At 47.7% G+C, this 22,290-nt stretch overlaps 1 protein-coding gene across 1 annotated transcript in view; it reads right to left on the bottom strand.

Moving 5' to 3' along the window:
• The window catches only part of akap6 (A kinase (PRKA) anchor protein 6), a 348,892-nt gene that overhangs the window by 5,242 nt on the left and 321,360 nt on the right, over positions 1–22,290 (bottom strand). Inside the window, exons 20-21 of the mRNA XM_054734609.2 lie at positions 7,573–10,503; positions 2,933–4,165 (exon numbers count right to left, since the gene is read on the bottom strand). Coding sequence (XP_054590584.2) covers positions 2,933–4,165; positions 7,573–10,503 — 4,164 coding nt within the window. The remainder of the gene's footprint in view (positions 1–2,932; positions 4,166–7,572; positions 10,504–22,290) is intronic.

Raw genomic sequence — 22,290 nt, 5'->3', positions numbered from 1 at the left:
AGAAATGAAAGGAAGTGCTTTTGCAAAACAAATAAGTCAAAATCCACGGAGTGGCACAGCGTTGCTGAAGCCGTCAATGTTGTGAATTCTTCAGAGAGATCTGTGGCGGATATAAAAGAATGGTCCAATCGGGATTCAGTCCCCAGACTCCCGGGTGAAAGTCATGCATGCTAACCAGTCACCCAAACGGAGATCTCCCTTGTCCAAGTAGCCAGGGTGCATGATCAATCTGGTCACAGTGACAGGACACACACACTGACATTCTGTCTCAATCTGTCCCCCTGCTGATATTCTGCATTCCGTACTCTGCGCTTCAGAATGTGTGTGTGTGTGTGTGTGCGTGCGTGTGTGCGCATGCGTGTGTACGTGTGCGCGTGTGTGTGTGTGGGGGGTCTTGTTCTGTGTGAAATCGAAGCGGTACAAGTGATAACGCTGCAGGATTTCATAATTGTATCCTTCTCAGCAGCAGCACTGCAGGTGCTCTCCATCTCCAGCATGCATGTAAGCCAGGTCCTTAGTCAGCTCAAAGCTGTGCACATTTTTCTGCTAAGTTTTCTTCAGTGTTGGGAGTAACGCCGTTTAAATATTACGGCATTACTAACGGTGTTCTTTTTTAGGTAACGGAATAATGTAATAAATTACTTTTCACACTGCTGCAACGCCGTTACCGTTACTGGGGACGGAAGGTTGTGCGTTACTATGTGCTTGTCGAACGTTGAGCAGCAGCGTGAGGCTTTCTGACCGCCACACTTCAGCTGCAGCCAGGGAGAGAGAGGTGTCGGTAACGCGCTTACAAACACGATGATGATTGGCCGGGTGGGCGGAGACCCTCACGGTCTCAGTCGCTGCCTGCTGTAGACACAACAGAGCGGTGATGGGAATAACGCCGTTTAAAATAACCGCATTAATAAAAAAAATATTTCTTTCTGTAACGAGCAAACTAATTAATTACCGTCTTCTTTTAACAAATTCTTTTAACACATTTCTGTTACTGATAAGGAAATGCGTGCGTTAAGCAGCGCGGTGTGTTGAAGCTGTCATCAGCTGATCAGGAGCTAAAGAGGCAGATGTTTTCATCCAAGAGCATCATGGCCGTGAAGAACGAGGAAGACCCGCAGATTCGCTGCTGCGGGTCTGCAGACGTGCCCTTAGCATGACAGCGGGACGTCCCGAAGGTCGGCTCACCTGTTCACCGCTCAGACGTCCTGATACCTTCCTAGATCATCCAGCTGTAACCTGTTCCTGATCATGTCTTTAGTCCCGCTGTAACACTGATGCATCAGTCTCAGATGTCATGGAGCTCAGGTGTTATCAGAACTACCTGTGTGTGTTCACCACCCAGCTTCAGCTCTTCTGTTGTTGGGTCTGTTCCTGAAGGCAGAGTGCATCTACTTTGTGTGATCATACAAGGACTTGTACTGCTAAACTTCTACATTCTTTCTCATCTTATTTATTTTACCTCATCTTCCTCGGTTTATCACTATGTCAGCAGCCTAAAAAGAGAGGTCCTGTCCTCTCCCTAACAGCCTAGCCTGGTCCAGGCCAGCCCAGAGATATCCTAGTGAGGTCGCGTCCACTCAGGACAAGCCTAAGAAAACTCCCCCTGACAAGCATCCAGAAGGGTTTCTAACCAAATGAATGATTCACCTCAGCTGGTTCTTCATGTGGAGACACGGAGGATTTCCGAGTCCACTTACAGCCAGCTCTTCTCCCACTTTCCCAAATCAGACCAGTTCAGTTTCCACATCACTGCAGACGCTGCCCTGGTACACTCCCTTGTGAAGTACCTAAGCTCCAGTAGGGAACCAGTCTGATTGAGGTGCTGATTGTCATAGCAACCACACCCTTGTTTGGGAATCTCCCCAGCAAGAGCTGACGGTCACAGTCTGATGGAGGTAATAATAATAATAATAATAATAATAATAATAATAATAATAATAATAATATAATAATAATAATAATAATAATAATAATAATAATAATAATAATAATAATATAATAATAATAATATTAATAATAATAATATCAATAATATAATAATAATAATAATTATTATTATTATTATTATTATAAAGTGCATTTATTTATGTGTATTATGTTTATTTATTTAGCAGACGCTTTTATCCAAAGCGACTTACAGTCTATAACCTATAGGGCACGTTGTGATATTTAAATGGTTCATAGATAGGAATCATATAGAGTAAAATTTGTCCCGTTCCCTTAGCTTAAGACACATAAAGCATGCACAAACATGCTGATTCAGCAGTGACATGAATAGTCACAGCAAAACGAGAAAGCTCTTGCTGCTGCATCATAATTAAATGTGATGATTAGCAATTCTGCAGATTTTCTATGAACCTTAACGTTTTTAACTGAAACCCCCAAAACTCTGCAAAAATGTCCTTTTTATTAACACCTGGGACAGAAACAATAAGTCAGGCAAAGGGCATGAAAAAGAAGAAATATGAGAAGAAACCGTGCCGAAATACTTCTGCAAAAGTTTGGAAAAAGGAAAGTACACATAGCAAGAGGAGAGGATAAGGAGAAGTGTGAAAGTAAAGCAATGAAGGAGGGGAATGGCAACTGAAGGGGAGAAAACAGACAAATGGGAAAAGAGAACGCATGTGGATAATAAAGACTAGTGAAGTTCTGCTGGTGGTGAAAAAACACAAGAGTAAACATTTAGATGAAGTGAAATGAGTCTTTAAATAAAGACTAAAATAGATTAGACAGTGAAGACATTTCCAGTGAAGATGAGGAAGAGGCCTTGTAGTAACACACCTCACGTCTGTCTGATGGAAATGAGAGAACAGTCCTGCCTACAGAGAGACTCGGCTCACACTAATACCTGGAGTAGAGAGGTGGAGTGAAATATCAAGGTACTGTATAATGTCCTAAGATAACACATCGAGCAAACGCATGGACCACTAACCTGTTTCACCATCGTAGTCTTTGCTTCCTGCTGCGAGCGGCTCCACCCTGTCCTTTCCTTCTCCTCCTGCGTTGCCTGTAGAATATCTGCCTCTTTGCACCTCACTCCCACCCCCCTATCAGTCGTTTCCATCGCTGAGCAGTTAATTTCAGGAATAAAACGTGTGGCAGCAGTGGTTGGCTCTTTTGAGGGATTTGTAGCGGAGCTGCAGACACTTATCTTGGTCATTATGGCGCCCATATTGGATTCAAGCGTTTTAATATCTTCCAAACATTCAGCTGCGAAGGAGTCTATCAGGGCAACATGCACCCATGGATTAAGATAAGGTGGCCCCTCATTACGACTCCTCTCCTCCAGCGGCGTGCTGACACTTGCAGCAGCCGCAGCTCCTCCTGCAGCAACATCACAGGAGAGGGAAAATCCCTCACTGGGCTTTTCTCCTTTTACGCTGGAGGACACAAAGCACGGACAGGAAGGAGGGACTTGAGGAGAGCTAGAGTCACTTCTGTGGAGTGGAAAGGATGGAAATGAGCTGTCACAAGGTTCAGAGAAACATTGAAGAGATCTCAGAGGTTTCTCTCCATATTTTGGTCTTTCAAAATGCAGGCTGTCTTGGAACCGTCCCATCCCAGATTTCTGTGAGGGAGGGTGCTCACTTGAAATGTTGCCCTGGATTAAATAGTTGTACGGCTGAGATGAACAGGGTGCAGTTTCATTGGGCTCAGAGACACCACTCGATGAGAATTCAGAGCTCGGCTTGGACAACAGACGTTGTGGTTTCTTGGTGAGAACCATGCTGTAGCACAGGGGCGGGCCCAGGTAGACCTCCTCTGTACATGGTGCAAAGAGTGTCTCTTCATCCCTGATGTCAGGACTGGGGGGGACAGACCGAGAGGGGCTGGGGGACCTTTCAACTGGGCTTTCAGCAGACTCCAAATCCAAACTGCACATGTTGCTCTTAAACGCAGGGCCAGGAGAGAGGCGTGTGGACGCCTGGTCCGAATGGGAATATGAGGTGAGCTGTGTGGTGTTGGTGAACAGCTCAGGGCTTGGACTGTGGAGGTCTTGTGTTGGTGTGGTGGAACAGGGGATGCTGTAGGGAACAGGGGTGGAGCTTTTGTCCTCAGCACACTGACTAACCTCACCACAGTCACTGTCATGAGAGGACAAGGAGAGGTAGGAATAGAAGTCTCCTTTACGAAGCTGGAGAGGTCGATGTGAATGTTCAAGCACCTGAGAGGTGAAGAAGAAATAAAAACAGTGTAACCAAGTCCAAACGTAAAACACCGGGTAACAAAACCCCACGCATGTACATCTATACAGAAAATCAAGTTTGATTAAAAAAAGATGGATCAAAAGGGTTAAACCAAGTGAAAATTGTTTTTTAATTACTTTTCTATTTGTAAATTGCTTTATATCAAATCCTAATTTACATACTAATATTGTAGAAGGGGACACCCTCCCCAGTCGAAGAAGGAAAAAACAGGTTTTCTGCCTGATTTATTTTTGCTTTTACAGTAATAAACTAAAGTCTGAAAAGTTTAGAGCTTTTAGATTACTCGCTACTGACGGAATTATTCATTACACCCTAAATGTTCTGATCTGTGATGCGATTCATTGAATTACTTCAAGTAAGCGACCAAATTAAGTGAGATAAATTTGACTTCTTTTGAATTAACGCCTCCCTAAAAAACACCAAATCTGACTTGTCACCAGTCAAAACTCCAGGTTTGCTCTTCTGAAGGGCAGGGAATGGTCATTACCTGTTGATGAGTGACTCATAATATCACGTTTCTGTGTGGCTGACATTTGAACAGCCATTTACTTCTATCCAACTGATGCAGTAAAGTTTCTCCACAGCATGCTTTATTCTCTTTTTTTATTTTTTATTTTTTCCTTTTCCCCGTGTCCGGTCTGGCTGTGAAGCAAACAGAATTGATGTCTGAATGCTGGTGACAAGCCTTACAGATTTACTCTGTAGCTGGCTGAGAAATCCCCCTGCCAACGGCCGTTGGATGTGCTCACTCCCAAGGCCCTAAGTGTGTGTTTGTGTGGAATGTCTTCGGGTGGAAGTGTGTAAGGTGCAAATAAAATTGGGGGGCAGGTTGCCACAGGAATGCAGAAATGGGGTCCATACCCTCACTCCCTGACTTGTCCACCCCCAAGGTCCTATGTGCATGTTCGTGTGGTGATGTGAGGGAGCAGGAGGAGAGGAACATGCGGGGATGGGGAGGAATGGCTGGTTGGGCTTAGCCCTCCAAGGAGCCAGCTCCCCTACTGGCCCCAATAGGCACCTCTGTTGTCAAACTGCCACCCAGGGCATGGAGACCCCAGCCCATCCTGCCAGGGCCCAAAGCAGCAGCATTACAGAGCCTCACGGAGTCCGAGAGCACCAACCCAGCCCCACCCCAGCAGAATATCTAGGCCCATCCCTGCATTTGCACAACTTCCAGATTATATAAGACATAGGACATCCAGGTAAGGTTGGGTCCTCCCCCTCCTGCACTTCCCCCTCCCCTGTGATGAGACAGCAGAGGAGCCAAGGTCTACATGAGGCCCCAGAACCCAGGCCAGGCACTGCTGCATGTTCCTGCCTTCTTCCCGGCAGCATACATGTCAGGACCTGACCCCCAAGGCCCCACCCAGATCCCTCCATGGGGCCGGCCACCCCCACACCCCAAGCCCCCAGGCCCCCAGCCAGACCCACCCAGGGTCAATGCAGCTGCCGGGCAGTGACCCATGGCCCTCGCCAAGACCTCTAAGGGGCCCCACTCACAACCGCCAGTAGCCCACCCCCCGAGGCAATCCAAGCACCTCCAGAGGGGGGCAACAGCCCCCCAGTCCCAGACACCCCCAGCATGCTTTATTTTCATTAACCACCGCACTGGAACATCCGTTGTCTCTTAGTTTGTTTGTTGTTGCATCGGATTGGCTCAGGTTTACTCTGTTGTGTATCAGACAGCAGTAAGAATAGGCAAGACTTCTTTTTCAGGCTTCATGGGCTCAACACACGGGTGGCGACCAACAACCACGATCAGCGAAACTCATCGCTGTCGATATGATAACCTGACACACGGGAGGCGACATGCAGCAGCTGGCAGTGGCAAAAGCCAGCAACGCTCTCTGTTCCAGGGTGGATGACGAGTCTTCCGTTGTTTTGATTGGCTGTCAGAGTGGGGGGAATTTTGGGTTGCACTAGATAAACTTACAGAAATGTTTGCGTCTGTAGAGTAAACTTCCCACATGCATTGATTCTGGCACCAACATTTTCCCATGCAGCTGCTTTTGTAAAGCTTTGGGAAATCCGACACGGCAAGTATTAACTTTTCCTCCATGTTTGCCTGGAGATGTACTGAGAAGCATCCCATCCGCTCATTGGTCAGTCACTGAAACCTCTGCTGATTGGTCCTTGTCGCTTAACAAGAGGGAGACCCATGATTATCGCGTTGTCGCCCTTGTCTCATTGAAAATGAACGGAGAGGCGATGTCTCCTCCCGTGTGTCGAGCCCATTATTCAAACCTGCATCACATGTAGCAAAATCAGGCATCCATCTTAACTCTCTTTCTTCTTCTTCTCTCCTACCCACATTCTCCTCCCCTCTCCTATACTGCCCCCTCATGGTAGATACAACACTCTCCACATTAAAGATCAAGTTTAGGTATACTCTTAATACTATTGCAGTGGTCTCCAGTAGGAATGAAAGTCTTGAAACTCCTTTTCTGGAGAAAAAAAACTCAGACGCGTGTTTGAGAAGGTCAGCTGGAGGAGAAAGTGGTAAAACACGGCAGGATTAGGAGTCTCATTTCCTCATAATTGGACGTCTTGCCTCTGATTGGTTGATGTTTTATCTCCACAATTAACACAAGCCTGGAGGAGTTCTGCTGTGTGGTGGAGTTGCTAATGCTAACGGTTAGCTTCTACTAGTTGTGATGTTCTCTGTTGCTTCCTGGACACCTCCAACAACCTTCCCTGTTGAGGGACAATATGGGTGAGTCCTTGAATGTTAGTGACAGGGTGACGTAGATCTGTCAGGCTTTTCTAATCCTAGCGTTTAACCGTCTGTTTTCTATCAGAAGCTACTGCACGAGATAGGTGTAGGAGACTATTTTCATGTTCAGCCTGCATGAAACACTCAGAGTCAACCATCATTTTCAAAAGTAATAAGTATGTTTTTTCTGTGAACTTATATTTTAAAGGTGTGGAACACGAAACATATTTTTTGGCTATCATTTCTGAGTATAATCAGTTACTCTAAGTTTGTCATGTAGGCTGAACATGAGAATAGTCTCCTACACCTTTCTCCTGCAGCTTCTGATGCGTCACACTGGCACTGAACTTTCATGACCTCCTCTACTGCAAATCCTGCTGTCTGAAGCTCTCCTCTGATCTGTCACTTCTCTGGTTACTGAAACAGGTTCACCAAAGCTTCTTTCCCCCAGAGTAAGACTTACAAGGCATTCATTCTACTAGAGAGACCATAGCACATGTACTGTATTAAGTGGGTGTTCCACACCTTTGAATATTGGGTTTTTGTTTCAAAAGGGTATACATTGGTATTACATGAACTTCCATTTGATTTTCTCTAATGACCCTTTCTAAAAGTTATTTTAAAAGTTATGAAGTAAAGTTATTTCTCTACCTTGTCTCTTATCTTTGCAAATGATGCAGGATTTTGGTCTTGGATGGATCCACTGGTTTCACTCAGGCTCAGCCCTTCCGTCTGGTTGTCTTTGTTTTTCAGGGCCACTGAAGCCAAGTCAATGATCTCCATCACAAAGTCATGCACGTTCTCTTTCTTGCCCCTATCCACACTTTTGGTATGAGCAGCAGATGGGGAGGGAAGATGGTTATGGCAAGAGGAGTGGGATTTGTGCCATTTTCTGGGAGGCTGAGACAAATCTTTTGCTCTGGTTTCTTTCCTTGTCTCCTCAGTCACGATAGATGAGAACTTGAACTTTTCTTCACTGGTTATGGCTTTTCTTCCCCCAGGTTCTGGTTTGCTGCTCTGTAAAGCACAACTGGATCTGCAATCCTCAACTGGTGAAAGTGATGGAGGTGAATGGAGGGAAGAACTGTGGCAGGGCAGCTCCCCCCTCAATTGTCCCACCATAGAGGAGGCAGGCTTAGGAGAGAAGGAGAGGAGCTCACAAGATGGTGAAAAACAAAGATGCCTTGCTGAATCTGACTCCATGTTTGCTCTTGAATGTATGAAATCTTCATATGACTCGTTTGCATATAACTCCCTTAGAGAATCTCCTTTTTTAGTTAACACGCTAGACTCTTCTCGAAGAAGCTCATCTTCATCTGTCCCTTTTAAGCAACTCTGGTCTACATTTCCATTCTCCACGTCATCCACAAACTGGCAGATGTAGCTTCTAGCGGTGTTGCTTTTGTCCTTGGCTTCTTTTTCTCTTTCTTTTCTTTTTGTTGTATTGTTGATGTCCATTTTATTGGTTTCTACTGATTTAGCACCTGAAGATGTGAAGGTAGAAGATGAAGCGTTCCCACACTGCAGCTCATCCCAGAGACCCACTTCTGTTTTAGGCAAGGAAGAAGTAGCGATGCGAGGACATCGGATGCAACTCTGTAATTCCTGCCTCATGTACTGAAGCCCCAGGACATAAGGGCCTTCCACTTCTTCCTTGTCATCGTCCTCCTCCTCATTGCAGGAGGACGCACCACTCGGCCTCCCCCGATCTCCATCCGCTTCAACCCGAACACCAAGTTCCTCTTCAGTGAGCGTGAGAGTAGAAGAAGAAAGCAGGTCACTGTCGTCCTCGTCTTCGTCTGTGCACGAGGATGTGCAAGAGACATTTACTACCATGCTCAAGTTCGCAACATCTGTTCCATCTAGTCCTTGCCCACCCTGATTGTTGTTGTTACAATGTCTTCTACAAGGCCTCAACTTAGCATTAACTTCACTATTTGGATCTAGGAAAAGGTGCATCTGATTTCTGCCTATGACCAAATCCTCAGACCCGAATGATGAATCTTCAGTGCTACTCAGCTCCGTTAGTGATGTATTACAAGAGTTTTTGTTCATCATTGGTGTCAGCTCCTTCCGGGACCTGCTTAAGACCCCTGAGTGATGTGCGTGTCGACTACCAAGTGAGGGTGAAACAGGTGCCAACTCCTTCTGTGGGGCGCTGCTTTGAAGGGTCATGTCAGAAACACTGCGAGTCATGCTCGCCACCAAAGGATTCTGGACGTTCTCCAAACGTTTCAGGAGATCAAGTGTTCTTCGGCTCAGCTCCCCAGAGGTTGACTCTCCATTATTACGTTCTGTTTTGATTTCTTTTGCTGACTTTTCTTTTCCTGGCTCCAGCTCCTCCAGGCCAGCAGGGCTGCCTCCTGCCTCCCCATCAGTGCTGAGGCATGGATTTAGACAGCTCTCGAGGGAGGCACTACGATGAAGAGGATCTTTGGAGGGGAACAACTCCACATCCAGTGCCAAGAGAGACTCCAAGGATGAGTGCTGAGATAAAATTGGACTTGACGGCTGATGGTCCTGAACAGGAAAAGCCTCCAAATGATCAAACTGGTCAGCTTTAAACAGTAGGGAACTGTGAGGCTTGGAAGAGTCAACGTCAAATCCCTCAACATGGAATTCAGATGTAAGTGTGATTATCCCGTGTCCATTTGTTTGAATTTCAGCGGCTTTGCCTCCTCCCCTCCTTTTCTCCTCTTCCTGAGTGATTTCTTTAGTTTCATTTCTGAACTCATCTGTCCTCCCTCCCTCCTCCCTAACCTTTTCTGCTTCACTACTTCTATCGGTGATGTTGTCTCTTTGCAACGCTAAATGATGTCCAATCACAGCACCGTTCTTTCTCCACTCCTTTTGTCCTTCTTCTTCTCTCCACTGATCATCCTCATCTGCTTGAATTTCAGAGTTTGTTGTGGTTGTCTCTGCATCTCCTGTGTCACTAACAATCCCACTCTCGCAATCTGAACGGCAACTGTTTTCTGACTGCTCACTTTTCCTGCCACCCTCACTTTGTCTATCCCAAACTCCAAGAATCCTGTTTCCTTGTTGGCCGCTTGACATCAAACCTCCCAGGAGGTCTGGAAGAGATTCAATGGAAGAAAACGATGAATCTTTGCTGATACTCTTCAGGAGAAGCTTCTGTTTCTTCTTAGAGGATTTGGTTTTGTGCCTCATGGAGGAGGTAAGAGGAAACTGAGGCTGTTGGCATACTTCAGCATTATAAAGGCTAAACACCTGCACTATGTTGTTGTTAGAAGGGGCTCTTTTGGAGTTCATTTTGTTCTGAACTTCCAGTGAAGATCCCCCAATCATACTAGAGATTTCCATGCACTGAGTAGTTGAGACATCCAACCTCACATTGACAAGCTGGCCTTGTACTTTGGACAGAGCACCATTCACTGGTAGATTTGGTTTTGTGGGGAGATTGTGAGTGAGATCAGGCTCTTGTGGTTCGGCGTCCTGGATTGTCAAATCTGTTTCATCCCATTCCCAAGAGTCATCTGGCGCCAGCGCCACTGGGCCTGCTGACACCGGGCTGATCTGGCACAGATCCACTAAGCCCACTTCCAGAAAGCTTTCATTAACCTGCAAAAGAAAACGAAGTAAACATGAAAACATGTTTAAACAGTTGTTTAATGAAGCAAAGCAAATATTATAAATGCATTACATTGTCTTAAAAATCGAATTTCATGGGTTCAGAGGTTAGGAGTTTGCCCTCTGACCGGTAAGCAGCTCATTCAAATCCGGACTGTAGCCACCCAGATGCCACCATTTCAACTGGCAACCCACCCAAAAGGGTGAACTCTTAACTTTTGAGCCACCGTCACCTCAAGCCGAGAATCCAAGATTTCTTACAATTTTTTATTTTTTCATTTAAGTTTTGGAATAGATGCTGCTGGAAACCCAATGTAAAAGAAAGATATTGTTAGTGGGAATTAAGCTGTGAAAGAAATATTAGTTCAGCAGAAGTCTAACATGTTTAAATCTGGAAAAACCATTACAACAACACGTGTGTTGAAGTTCCTACTGCCCCAATAAACGCAGAGTATTTACTATGATTTCCTGAAGAGAAACCCTTTTTTATACTTATTATTTTTTGGAAACGATGGGTCAGTCTGGGTGTTTCATGCAGGCTGAACATGAAAATAGTCTCCTACACCTGTCTCCTGCAGTAGCTTCTGACACACAACAGATGGTGAAATTCTAGGATTAGAAAAGCCTGATAGATCTACATCACACTGTCACTAACATTCATGGACTCACCCATCTGGACCCACGACGGGGAATGCTGCTGATTCTGGATGCTAAAACAACAGAGCATGTTTGGGCTGCTAGACGCTAACCATTAGCATTAGCAGCTCTACCACACAGCCGAACTCCTTAAGGCTTGTTTTATTTGTGGAGATAAACATCAATGTTGCAGAGTAGTGATAATAATAATAATAATAATAATAATAATAATAATAATAATAATAATAATAATAATAATAATATTTCGCTTGAGGGCGCCTTTCTCAAACCCAAGGTCACCTTACAAAGATAAAACCATAAAAAACAACAGAGGTTAGATAGGGCAATAAGAACAAACAAGATACATAAAAATTTCAAATAATTCTAAAGTCTGGGTCTAAAGGGAATAAGCTTGTTTGAATAAGTGGGTTTTGAGGTGTGCCTTGAATAATGGGAGAGTCCGTATTTCTAACGGCAGAGGGAAGTGAGTTCCAGAGCCGTGGAGCAGAGCAACTGGAAGCTCTGCTCCCCATGGCGGTAAGACGAGCTCGAGGTTGAACCAGATGAAGTGCAGATGAGGATCTAAGATATTGGGAAGTGGTAGCAATAGTTAGTAAATTACATAGATAAAGTGGAGCCATGCTATGTACAGATTTAAATGTAAGTAGTATATGTATATGATCCTGGTTTCTATTGGCAACCAGTGTAGGTTTCTAAGAACAGGAGTGATGTGATTTCTTGAGGGGGTCCCAGTAATGATGCGTGCTGCAGAGTTCTGGAGAAGTTGGAGCTTATGAAGGGATTTAGTTGGGAGACCAAACAGAAGGGAGTTACAGTAGTCGACGCGAGAGGTGATGAGACTATGAACGAGGATTGTAGCAGCATGAGGCGTGAGAAAAGGACGGAGTCTGTTGATATTGCGAAGATGGTAATATGCGACTCGAATAACACGGTTGATGTGAGATTGGAATGAAAGTGTACCATCTAGTATGACACCAAGACTTGCTACCTGTAAGGTGTCAGGACTCAGGTATCTCCCGGCTGACCTTCGGACCACAACTCCCGACATGCTCCTCGTGGGGAGCTCCCAGCGTGCTCCTCGCGGGGAGTCCCTCCACGTCACAGCCAAGCAAGGCTATATATGGAAGACGCCGTGACCGGCTTCTCATCTCAGTCATCGTTTCTTCCTCACAGAGATACGACCAGAGAAATAATAAAACTGTTAAACGTCCCACCTTGTTCGTCTCCTTCATCCAGTCTGATCAGCCCGACAGGATGACTGAGATCCGAGTAGATTCGACGGAGATCGATCGTCTCCGCCACGAGAACGTGCAGCTGCGTTCCATGGTAGATCAGCTCAACACCAAGGTGAACTCCTTGTCCGACCACACCCTGCGTCTATCCACGGCTCTCACGGCTCTCCAACAACAGGCAAACGATCAGCAGCAACAGATCGCTGCACTCCAGCAGCCAACCCGCTCTGCTCCTAGGGAGGAGCCCCACTTCAGCCTGCCGGAGAGGTGGAACGGAGAGACGGGGAGCCCCGATGGTCTGCTCGCCACGCTGGACATGCAGTTCGAGTGCCACCCTGGATGCTACCCATCTGCGCGCTCCCGAGTGGCGCATCTCACCTCCCTGCTCTCCGGACGCGCCGCGGAGTGGGCTGCTGCGCTTTACAATTCCAAATCCCCTGCCTGCAACGACTATGCTGCGTTTGTGTCCGCTCTCCGGAAGACCTTTGTTCCCCCCAGCAGCGAAGTGGGAGCAGAGACACGCCTTCTCAAACTCCGCCAGCGAGAACGCTCGGTGTGCGCTTATGCATCGGAGTTTCGCACCATCTCCGCCAAGCTGCAGTGGAATGACTCAGCTCTGCGGGCCGCCTTCCTGGAGGGGCTGGCACCCTACATCCGTGATGAGTTGGCGGGAAGGGAGCTGCCTCAGACCCTGGATGAGGTGGTTGATCTGGCGCTGCGCATCGACCAGCGGGTTCTGGTTCGACCCAAGTTATCCACGCGTCCACCCAGGACGCCGGTGCCTCGCCCTCGTTCACCCACGCCAGCTCCTGTACCCATGCTGGCGGAGGAGCCCATGCAGCTCGGCCACCTTCCCCCCGAGGAGAGACAACGACGGTGGCGCGAGGGCCTCTGTGCCTACTGTGGCTCTCCCGACCACCGACGCCTGGACTGCCCGCTACGATCGGGAAACAGGGGGCCCCACTGAGTATTGGGGTCGCTCAGTCTGGGTCTTCTTCTACCCCTGTCGCTACTAACTGTCTCCTCATTCCTGTCACCCTCCTCCATGGTGAGGCCTCACTCCACATAAACGCATTGGTGGACTCGGGGGCCGCGGACAATTTCATGGACCTAGATCTGGCAAAACGCCTACGGATCCCCCTACAACCCCTGGAGAGAGTTATACCAGTGACCTCGGTAGACGGTAGGCCTCTCCAACCCTACCCAGTCCGAGACCGAACCCAGTCACTCCGTATGATCACCCAAGGCCACCAGGAGACCCTCCATTTCCTGGTCATTTCTGCTCCCTCTTCTCCCCTAATCCTGGGGTTCCCCTGGCTCCGTCTCCACGACCCTCATATTTCCTGGTCCCAGAACCGCCTGCTGGGCTGGGGGACCTCGTGCCAGACCCACCTCGTTCCTCCTCCATCCTCGGCGGGTCTTCCGGACGGGGGCCCCGGCTCCACACCGCCCCACCTGCCGCTGCCCTATCGGGACCTGGCCGCGGTGTTCGACAAGCGGCGCGCCACCTCCCTGCCACCTCACTGGCCATATGATATGGAGATCAAGCTGCTACCCGGAACCAGTCCTCCCCGCGGTCGCCTTTTCTCTCTCGTGCCTCCCGAGACCAAAGCGATGGAAGAATACATCGCCCAGGCCCTCCATCAGGGGTTCATCCGACCCTCCTCCTCTCCGGGTGCCGCGGGCTTCTTCTTCGTGAAGAAAAAGGAAGGCGATCTTCGCCCCTGCATAGACTATCGGGGTCTGAACAAGATCACGGTCAAGGACCGCCATCCTCTGCCGCTCCTCACTACCGCTCTGGATGCCGTCTCCCAGGCACGGATCTTTACGAAACTGGATCTCCGGAGCGCCTACAATCTGGTCCGTATAAAGGCCGGGGATGAGTGGAAGACCGCGTTCATAACACCCACCGGCCACTGGGAGTACCTGGTTATGCCCTTCGCACTATGCAATAGCCCTGCTGTCTTCCAACGTCTCATTAATGATGTCCTCCGCGACATGCTGGGACGGTGGGTGTTCGCCTATCTGGACGATATACTGATCTACTCCAAATCCGAGGCCGAACACATCCATCATGTTCGCGCCGTCCTGACCCGGCTCCTGGACCACAACCAGCTGTTTCGTCTAACTCCCGACGCCATTTGGGCCTTCCGCCACCTGGTCACCCGCTTTACCTCGGCCCCGATCCTCCGCCATCCAGATCCTGCAGTTCCCTTTGTGGTCGAGGTCGACGCCTCTGACGTCGGCGCCGGCGCCATCCTGTCTCAAGGCGGGCCCGACAACAGGCTCCATCCCTGCGCCTACTTCTCCAGGAAGTTTTCCACCACCCAGCAGAAGTACGGTGTGGGCGACCGTGAGTTACTGGCCATAAAATGGGCATTGGAGGAATGGAGGCAGTGGCTTCTGGGCACCACTCGGCCATCCACGATCTGGACTGACCATCAGAACCTGACCCACATTAAATCTGCCAAGCAGCTTAATCCTCGCCAGGCTCGCTGGGCCCTCTTCTTTGAACCCTACGACTTCCATCTCGCCTACCGCCCGGGAGCCAAGAACCAGAAGGCGGACGCCCTCTCCCGCCAATTCACCCACTCCATGCCCTCGTCCGAGCCAGCGCCAATCCTCCCGGAACACCGTTTCCTGGGCCAACTGAGGTGGCCGTTGGAGGAAGCTATCCAGAACGCCCTCCGGGATGACCCCGTGCCTCCAGAGACCCCCGCGGGTCGCCTCTATGTCCCCACGGCCTGTCACAGCGAGGCGTTGTCCTGGGCCCACTCATCACGCCTGTCTGGCCACGCTGGTTTCTCCAGAACTCTTAAATTCCTCCAGCGAGCCCTCTGGTGGCCAGGCATGGCGAGGGATGTGAAAGAATACACCAGCGCCTGTGACATCTGTGCCCGCTCCAAGAACCCCAACCAGGCCTCGGCTGGTGCCCTCCGACCTCTTCCGGTGCCCAGCCGCCCCTGGTCCCACGTGGGGCTTGACTTCGTCACGGGTCTCCCGCCGGTCAATAACCTCAACACTGTCATGACGGTTACGGACCGCTTTTCCAAGTCTGTCCATTTCATCGCCCTTCCGGGTCTCCCCTCAGCCCAACGCACAGCGGAACTGTTCCTGGAGAACGTGGTGCGCCTCCACGGGTTCCCAGTCGACGTGGTCTCGGATCGGGGGCCCCAGTTCACGGCCCGGTTCTGGAAAGCTTTCTGTCGGCTGATGGGAGCATCGGTCAGTCTATCTTCAGGCTACCACCCGCAGACCAATGGCCAGACGGAGCGGGCTAACCAACAGCTGGGTCGGTACCTTCGTTGTTTTGTCTCGGCTCAACCCTCGCAGTGGCCTAAATACCTCCTCTGGGCGGAGCTGTCCCACAATCTTCACACCTCATCTGCCACTCGGCTGTCCCCTTTCGAGGTCTGCTATGGCTTCCAGCCCCCGGTCTTTGCCCACCAAGAACCCGAGGTCGCCGTTCCGGCAGCGGAAGCCATGGTGAGACGCTGCAAGAGCGCCTGGATCAAAGCACGAGCCTCCATAACCAGAGCTAACACCAGCTATGCTCACCAGCATCTCCGTCGACACCGTCCTGGTCCCTCCTATGCTCCTAGGGACAAGGTCTGGGTGTCCACGGCTGACCTTCGGGTCCGTGCCGGGTCCAAGAAACTCGCCCCTCGGTTCCTCGGCCCATACCCCATCCAAAGGGTCATCAACCCGGTCACGTACTGGTTGCGGCTGCCGGCTACTCTCCGCATCCATCCCACCTTCCATACCTCCCGGCTCAAGCCCTACGTGGAGTCCTCCCTTCTCCCGCCTCCGGCTCCGGCGCCGCCTCCTGCCCGCTTCCTCGACGGTGAGCCTATCTACACCGTCCGGCGCATCCTGGACGCTCGCCGCAGGGGTCGGGGCTGTCAGTACCTGGTGGACTGGAAGGACTATGGCCCCGAGGAACGCTCCTGGGAGCCGGCTCGGTCCATCCTGGACCCTTCCCTGATCTCTGACTTCTGGGTCCGCCGGGGTCGCGCTGGAACTTCTGGAGCCGTCCCTGGACCGGGGGGTCCTGTCAGGACTCAGGTATCTCCCGGCTGACCTTCGGACCACAACTCCCGACATGCTCCTCGTGGGGAGCTCCCAGCGTGCTCCTCGCGGGCAGTCCCTCCACGTCACAGCCAAGCAAGGCTATATATGGAAGACGCCGTGACCGGCTTCTCATCTCAGTCATCGTTTCTTCCTCACAGAGATACGACCAGAGAAATAATAAAACTGTTAAACGTCCCACCTTGTTCGTCTCCTTCATCCAGTCTGATCAGCCCGACATAAGGATGGGTGAACTGTGGAGTCGTCAATATTGATAGAGAAGTTGGGAGAATTTTTTAAAGCAGAAGCGGTGCCAATGAGTAGGAGTTCAGTTTTATTGCTGTTTGGTTTAAGTAGGTTCTGAGCGAGCCAAGATCTAATTTCAGATAGACAGTTAGAGAGGGAGATTGGTGGAAGGGATGCATTTGGATTGGAGGAAATGTACAGCTGGGTGTCATCAGCATAACAGTGAAAATCAACGTTGTGTTTGCGGAAAATGTAACCAAGGGGGAGCAAATGGATGATAAATAAAAGAGGGCCTAGAACTGAGCCTTGGGGAACTCCCGCAGTAACCGGGGAAGAACTAGAAGAGTGAGATTGAAGTTGAATGAACTGAGTACGATCCGATATGTATGAACCAGGCTAGGGATGTGTGACTAATGCCGATAGATGCTAGTCTTTTGAGAAATATGCTGTGAGAAATGGTGTCAAATGCAGCACTTAGATCTAGTAAAACCAGCATGGAGAGATGGTCCGAGTCTGCTGCCATTAGTAGATCACTTGTGATTTTTACGAGTGCTGTCTCCGTGCTGTGTTGTGGTCTGAAACCAGATTGGAATTGTTCATATAGATTATGAGAATTGAGATAAGAGTGAAGCTGAGAAGCAACAACTTTTTCAAGGATTTTGGAAATAAATGGTAATTTAGATATTGGACGAAGATTATCAAAGTTGGTGGGATCCGCACCGGGCTTTTGAGAATCGGAGAAATACAGGCAGTTTTCAATGCTGCAGGAACAACTCTGGTACTGAGGGAAGAGTAAATGATGGTGGATATGAGAGGAACCAATGATGGAAGACAGGCTTTAAGTAGCACTGTGGGGAGAGGGTCAAGCAGACAGGCGGATGATTTGGATTCCCTGATTAAATCTGATATCTCAGTTGCAGAGGGGAGACTGAAACTTGAGAATAAATGACTTGGAGTTGTAAGGATGGGTTCAACTTCTGAAACAGGATCTGTAGTAGCATGGAGTTGTTGGTGAATATTTGAGATTTTGGATGTGAAGAAGGACATGAGGGAGTTGCAATAGTCAGAGGAAACCATACTGTTAAGCAGTAAATAAGGAGGCTTTATAATTTTGGAGAAAAGAGAAAAAAGGGTCTTGGAGTTACCTTCACTCGAGCTGATTAGATTAGAATAGTAAACCGATTTAGCTGTGTGAATGGAGTCTTTATAATGCAATAAGTGATTCTTATATAGCTCTTTATGGATAGTGAGGCCGGTTTTCTTAGACAAACGTTCCAATCTGCGTCCTTCGGATTTAAGACAGCGAAGGTCGTAGTTAAACCAAGGTGCTGAGCGGTTAAATGAGACAGATCTTTGCTTAATTGGGGCAAAAGTATTGAGAATGTTATTTAGATTAAAATTATAGTTAAAAACAAGATCCTCGGGTGAAGAGGTAATGTGAGCAGGCTGTAGATCAGATATTGCAGAGGAGAATGCATCAAGATTTATATTGTTGATTTTTCTAAAAGCAATATTGCGAGGGACATGGGTTTTAGAGGCCTTTATAGTTACATTAAACGTGATTAACTTATGATCTGAAAGAAGAAAAGAACTGGCTATGCATTGGGCCGGGGTAATACCCGAACAGCAGACCAGATCCAGAATATGGCCTTTGGAGTGAGTGGGGAAGTTGATCTGCTGTTTGAGTCCAAAACTATCTAAACAGGAAGTAAAGTCTGTGGTTAGAAGATTATTTTCATCCATGTGAATGTTAAAGTCACCAGTGATTATCAGATTGGGAGAGAGTATGGAAAGGTAAGTGAGAAGAGCAGTAAAGTCATTTAAGAAGTCCTTATTCGGCTTAGGTGGGCGGCAGACAGTACATATGATGGTAGGAGTGGATCCAGGGAGTTGTAATGCGCTGTATTCAAATGAGTGGAAGGATGGAGCAGAGACTGGAGAGACTTTCCACTGCTTCCGGTGAATTATCGCGAGACCCCCACCCCTCCCTGACTCCCGCGGTTTATAGATGTAAACAAACTCAGGAGGAGTGGAGTTATTGAGTGAAATCAAGTCATCATTAGGGTGTTGCTAAGTTTCATTCAAGCAGAGAAAGTCAAGTTTATGGTCAGAAAGGAGATCGTGGACGAGATGCCCTTTTCCCGTAAGAGAGCGAATGTTCAGTAGGCCGAAGTTGATGGTGAAGTTGCCGTGTTTGATCGTATGCTCAGCCGACCTGGCTAGGTGGGCTAGCATGTGGTGGTTGGCAGTTCGGGTCTTTGTATGGGAAGGACGGCGGGTTTTGGACCAGAAGGAGCTGACTGCACCAGACTCTTGGACACAGAAACTTCGTCGGGATCCTCAATGAATGTATCTGCGGCGTGGCTGGAAGGCGATGTCTGGATGGAGATGCAGGGCCGCTGGTGGAGGAACCGGCAGGGAAAAGCGCAGCCATAAAAGTTCGTGAGCAGAATATTGAAGAAGAGCAGTCACTGGGTAGTGGACGATGGACAAGACGACCCAGGTGAGCACGAACCACACCCATAAGCCTTGGATCCACACCTGTGTTTGACTGTTGAGACTGAGCGAGCGTGTTTAGACCCCTCAGACAGGCAGTTATTTCAGTCAGATGGGAAGGTTTTCGAAAAGGTTCGAATAACAGTTCAGGTAGGCATCCAAAATAGCGTAAAAATGTATAAAAATGTATAAAAGTAACGTAAAAACAACTATCAACCGGTGAGCAGCGGCAGCCAGACGCGCCAGCGTTCACTCACCAGGAAAGCAGAATCTGATGCACCGATATGAAATGTTTGTGCCAATACCGATATCTGATATGAAGATCACTGTTATGGCCGATAACCAGTATTTGCCGATACCAATATACTGACATTAATACTTCTAAAATCAGCAGATTTTGTATAGAATGAAAATTATTAAAGCTGAATTTACGTTATTATGTACACACACCACACACATTTACTCTTCTGAGATGACTACAATCACTGTCGCATGACTAAACAACCCCCCCCCCCCCCCCCCCCCCCCCACACACACACACACACACACCCTCTGAAACAGGCCAACAAATGGTGAAAAGATGGAAAAACATCGGTTGTTAATATCGGCTCAAGTTTTATTTATTGGACCAATACCGATATGTTAAAAAATGACTAACATTGGCCAATACCGATGTTGGTGCCGATATATTGTCCATCCTATCGAAGAGCAAATGGAAACAGTGGTGGACTCATGTTGCTGTTAGCCAATCAGAAGATAGTCGTCCAAATATCAGGAAATAAGACTCCATATCCTGCCGTGTGAAGCTACCATCTCCGCTGGTTGAACTCTTTGGGCTGAAACAGGCACACCAGTGTTTTTTAGAGACCACTGCAAATGTATTAACATTGTGCGTGAAGGACCTCTTTAACCACACCTAATTCTTCTCAAAAGGCTTCATTCCTTCTCACTCAGGTCCCTGCATGAGGAGCACTGATACTCAGCCTTGGCAGAACATGTTCTACCATCATTTATAAAAAGAAGAGGTAAAATCAACCCATCCCAAAATAATTGCTCATAAATCTCAACACAAATTATTCTACTCCGGAACAAAGTGATGAATTATTCAAAAAGGACTTCTGAGAGAAAGAGCACCAAGCTGAAAACCCAAAGTAAATATGTAATCAAAATCCTTCAGAAAGCAGACTTGTCTAAAAATATGCTTAGACACAGGAAATCGTCCCTGCCACAGACATAATTATACAAATTGCTCCACGTCTCGTTAACAAGAGAGGGGGGTAATTCGTATTAGCCATTCATAGCCTATTAATCTAATAAAAAAGGAAAGCCTGTGTAGATACAGCTCTGTGTAATGAATTTCTATTAGATCTGTATTTATTCCCTATGTGCTGATGGGGGGGGGGGGGGGGGGCTAATGACTAAACTGACTTTTACACAGCAGATGCTTTCAAAAACAATTTCATTGTGGAGGCCGAATGCTATCACCCAGCCTAATCCACTCAAGCTGAAGATGTAATGACCTCCAAAAACTTTTTCATTTACATTTGTGATGTATTTAATGTTCCTGCAGTCCTTCTGCCTCACGCTGAACTGGATCTGTAGACGTTTGTTAATGAACTTTCTGTTTTAACCTGCAGGACCAGTCACCAACGTGTGCACCCTCCTTTAAGTGTCGGTGGTTATGGTAGCTTAGGAAAGAAGCCATGTCCTATGAAACAATCCAGTGTAGCAAAATAGAAGCACTTTTCAGACAAAAGATGAATAAAATCAATGTTCATCATTCTTTTAAAAGTGATTGTTGATTACCGATACATGTGAGTAAAAACCAGTTGGCCGCTAATTATTAGATCAGATACATGCGAGATGTTAATGACGTAATCCTAATCAGATCTTCCTTTAGTTCATGTTTGACTCATTCAGCTTCACTGATAAGTTCTGACTTAGGAAACATTAAACCTTATAAACCTTTCGTTTGATTATCAGCACCAAGCTACAGAAACCTTTCTGCCACATGCCGGTGTCCTTTTGACCCGATGCAGTGTGGTCAGCTACAGTCTGGCTCTAATGCCCCCTAATGCTGGCCTTTATTGTTTTTACCAACGAAAGAACCCAGATGTGACACAAGAATGCTGTGATCCGCTTAATCAGAAGACAAATCAAACAAATTCATGCCTGAATAAATAAGAACTCAGAGACATAACCTGCTTTAGAACCAGAACGAAAAGGCAAGCTTGTAAAGTAGTTGTGAACAACCCGACATAAATTAGAAGTTGAACTAATACTAGAACGGTTTTTCTTGCTGGAAGGTAAGCAGACACAGACGGGGCATTAGTTAAACCAACGACACAAGGCAACGTCTACCTTTAACAGGAGGAGGCTGCTGGAGTAGATGGAGGAACATTCAAGTGTTTTATGACAGGAACTCTTTCACAAGGTGCAGATTATAATTTTCTATTAAAGGTCATGAGGTTTGTGACCTCCAATTGACACAAGGTACAATACTGGGGTTGTGTGGCTTTAACAGTTATCCAGCGAGGTTTAAAGATCCTTCCGGGTTTTTTTTCTGCTCACCTTCAAGCTGGGAGGCTGTCACATCACTTGATCTTTAGCATCATCAGTCGGGAGTTTTACTGCTTTTAAGACTGGCTGCATGCTGGGAAGCTGTGCAGCGTTTTGGGGGATTTGCTTCCCTGCTCCCGTTTGTTAGCATAACATCTGCTGGAAGACCCGAGGAAAGTGGAACTATGTAGAAGTGTCGAGGTGACTATCTATGTTCTTGTGTTCCTATTAAAGCTGCTGCTGCTGCTGGAGCGACTGCTGCCTCTTCTCTGTAGTGGTTGTGAAAGTGCGGCGGGAACGCAGCATCACGTGTGTGATTCATCACGTCTTTGAATGAAACCACCAACAGTAAGTGAAAACCTCGCTATGCTGCTCATACATCTGCTGTAAAAGGTGTTTCACAACTTTGTGGAGTCATTTTTCAATGGAAATGTAAGAATCGTTACAGAACGCCTCAGTTGAACTCATTTAGGTCAAATGAAAGATAAAACCTCCAAACGTTTGTCCACGTCCACAAAGG

The sequence above is a fragment of the Nothobranchius furzeri genome, chromosome 18 (assembly GCF_043380555.1).
Source record: "Nothobranchius furzeri strain GRZ-AD chromosome 18, NfurGRZ-RIMD1, whole genome shotgun sequence".
In the NCBI taxonomy this organism is placed as follows: Eukaryota; Metazoa; Chordata; class Actinopteri; order Cyprinodontiformes; family Nothobranchiidae; genus Nothobranchius; species Nothobranchius furzeri.
This window is presented reverse-complemented; position numbering and strand designations above follow the sequence as displayed.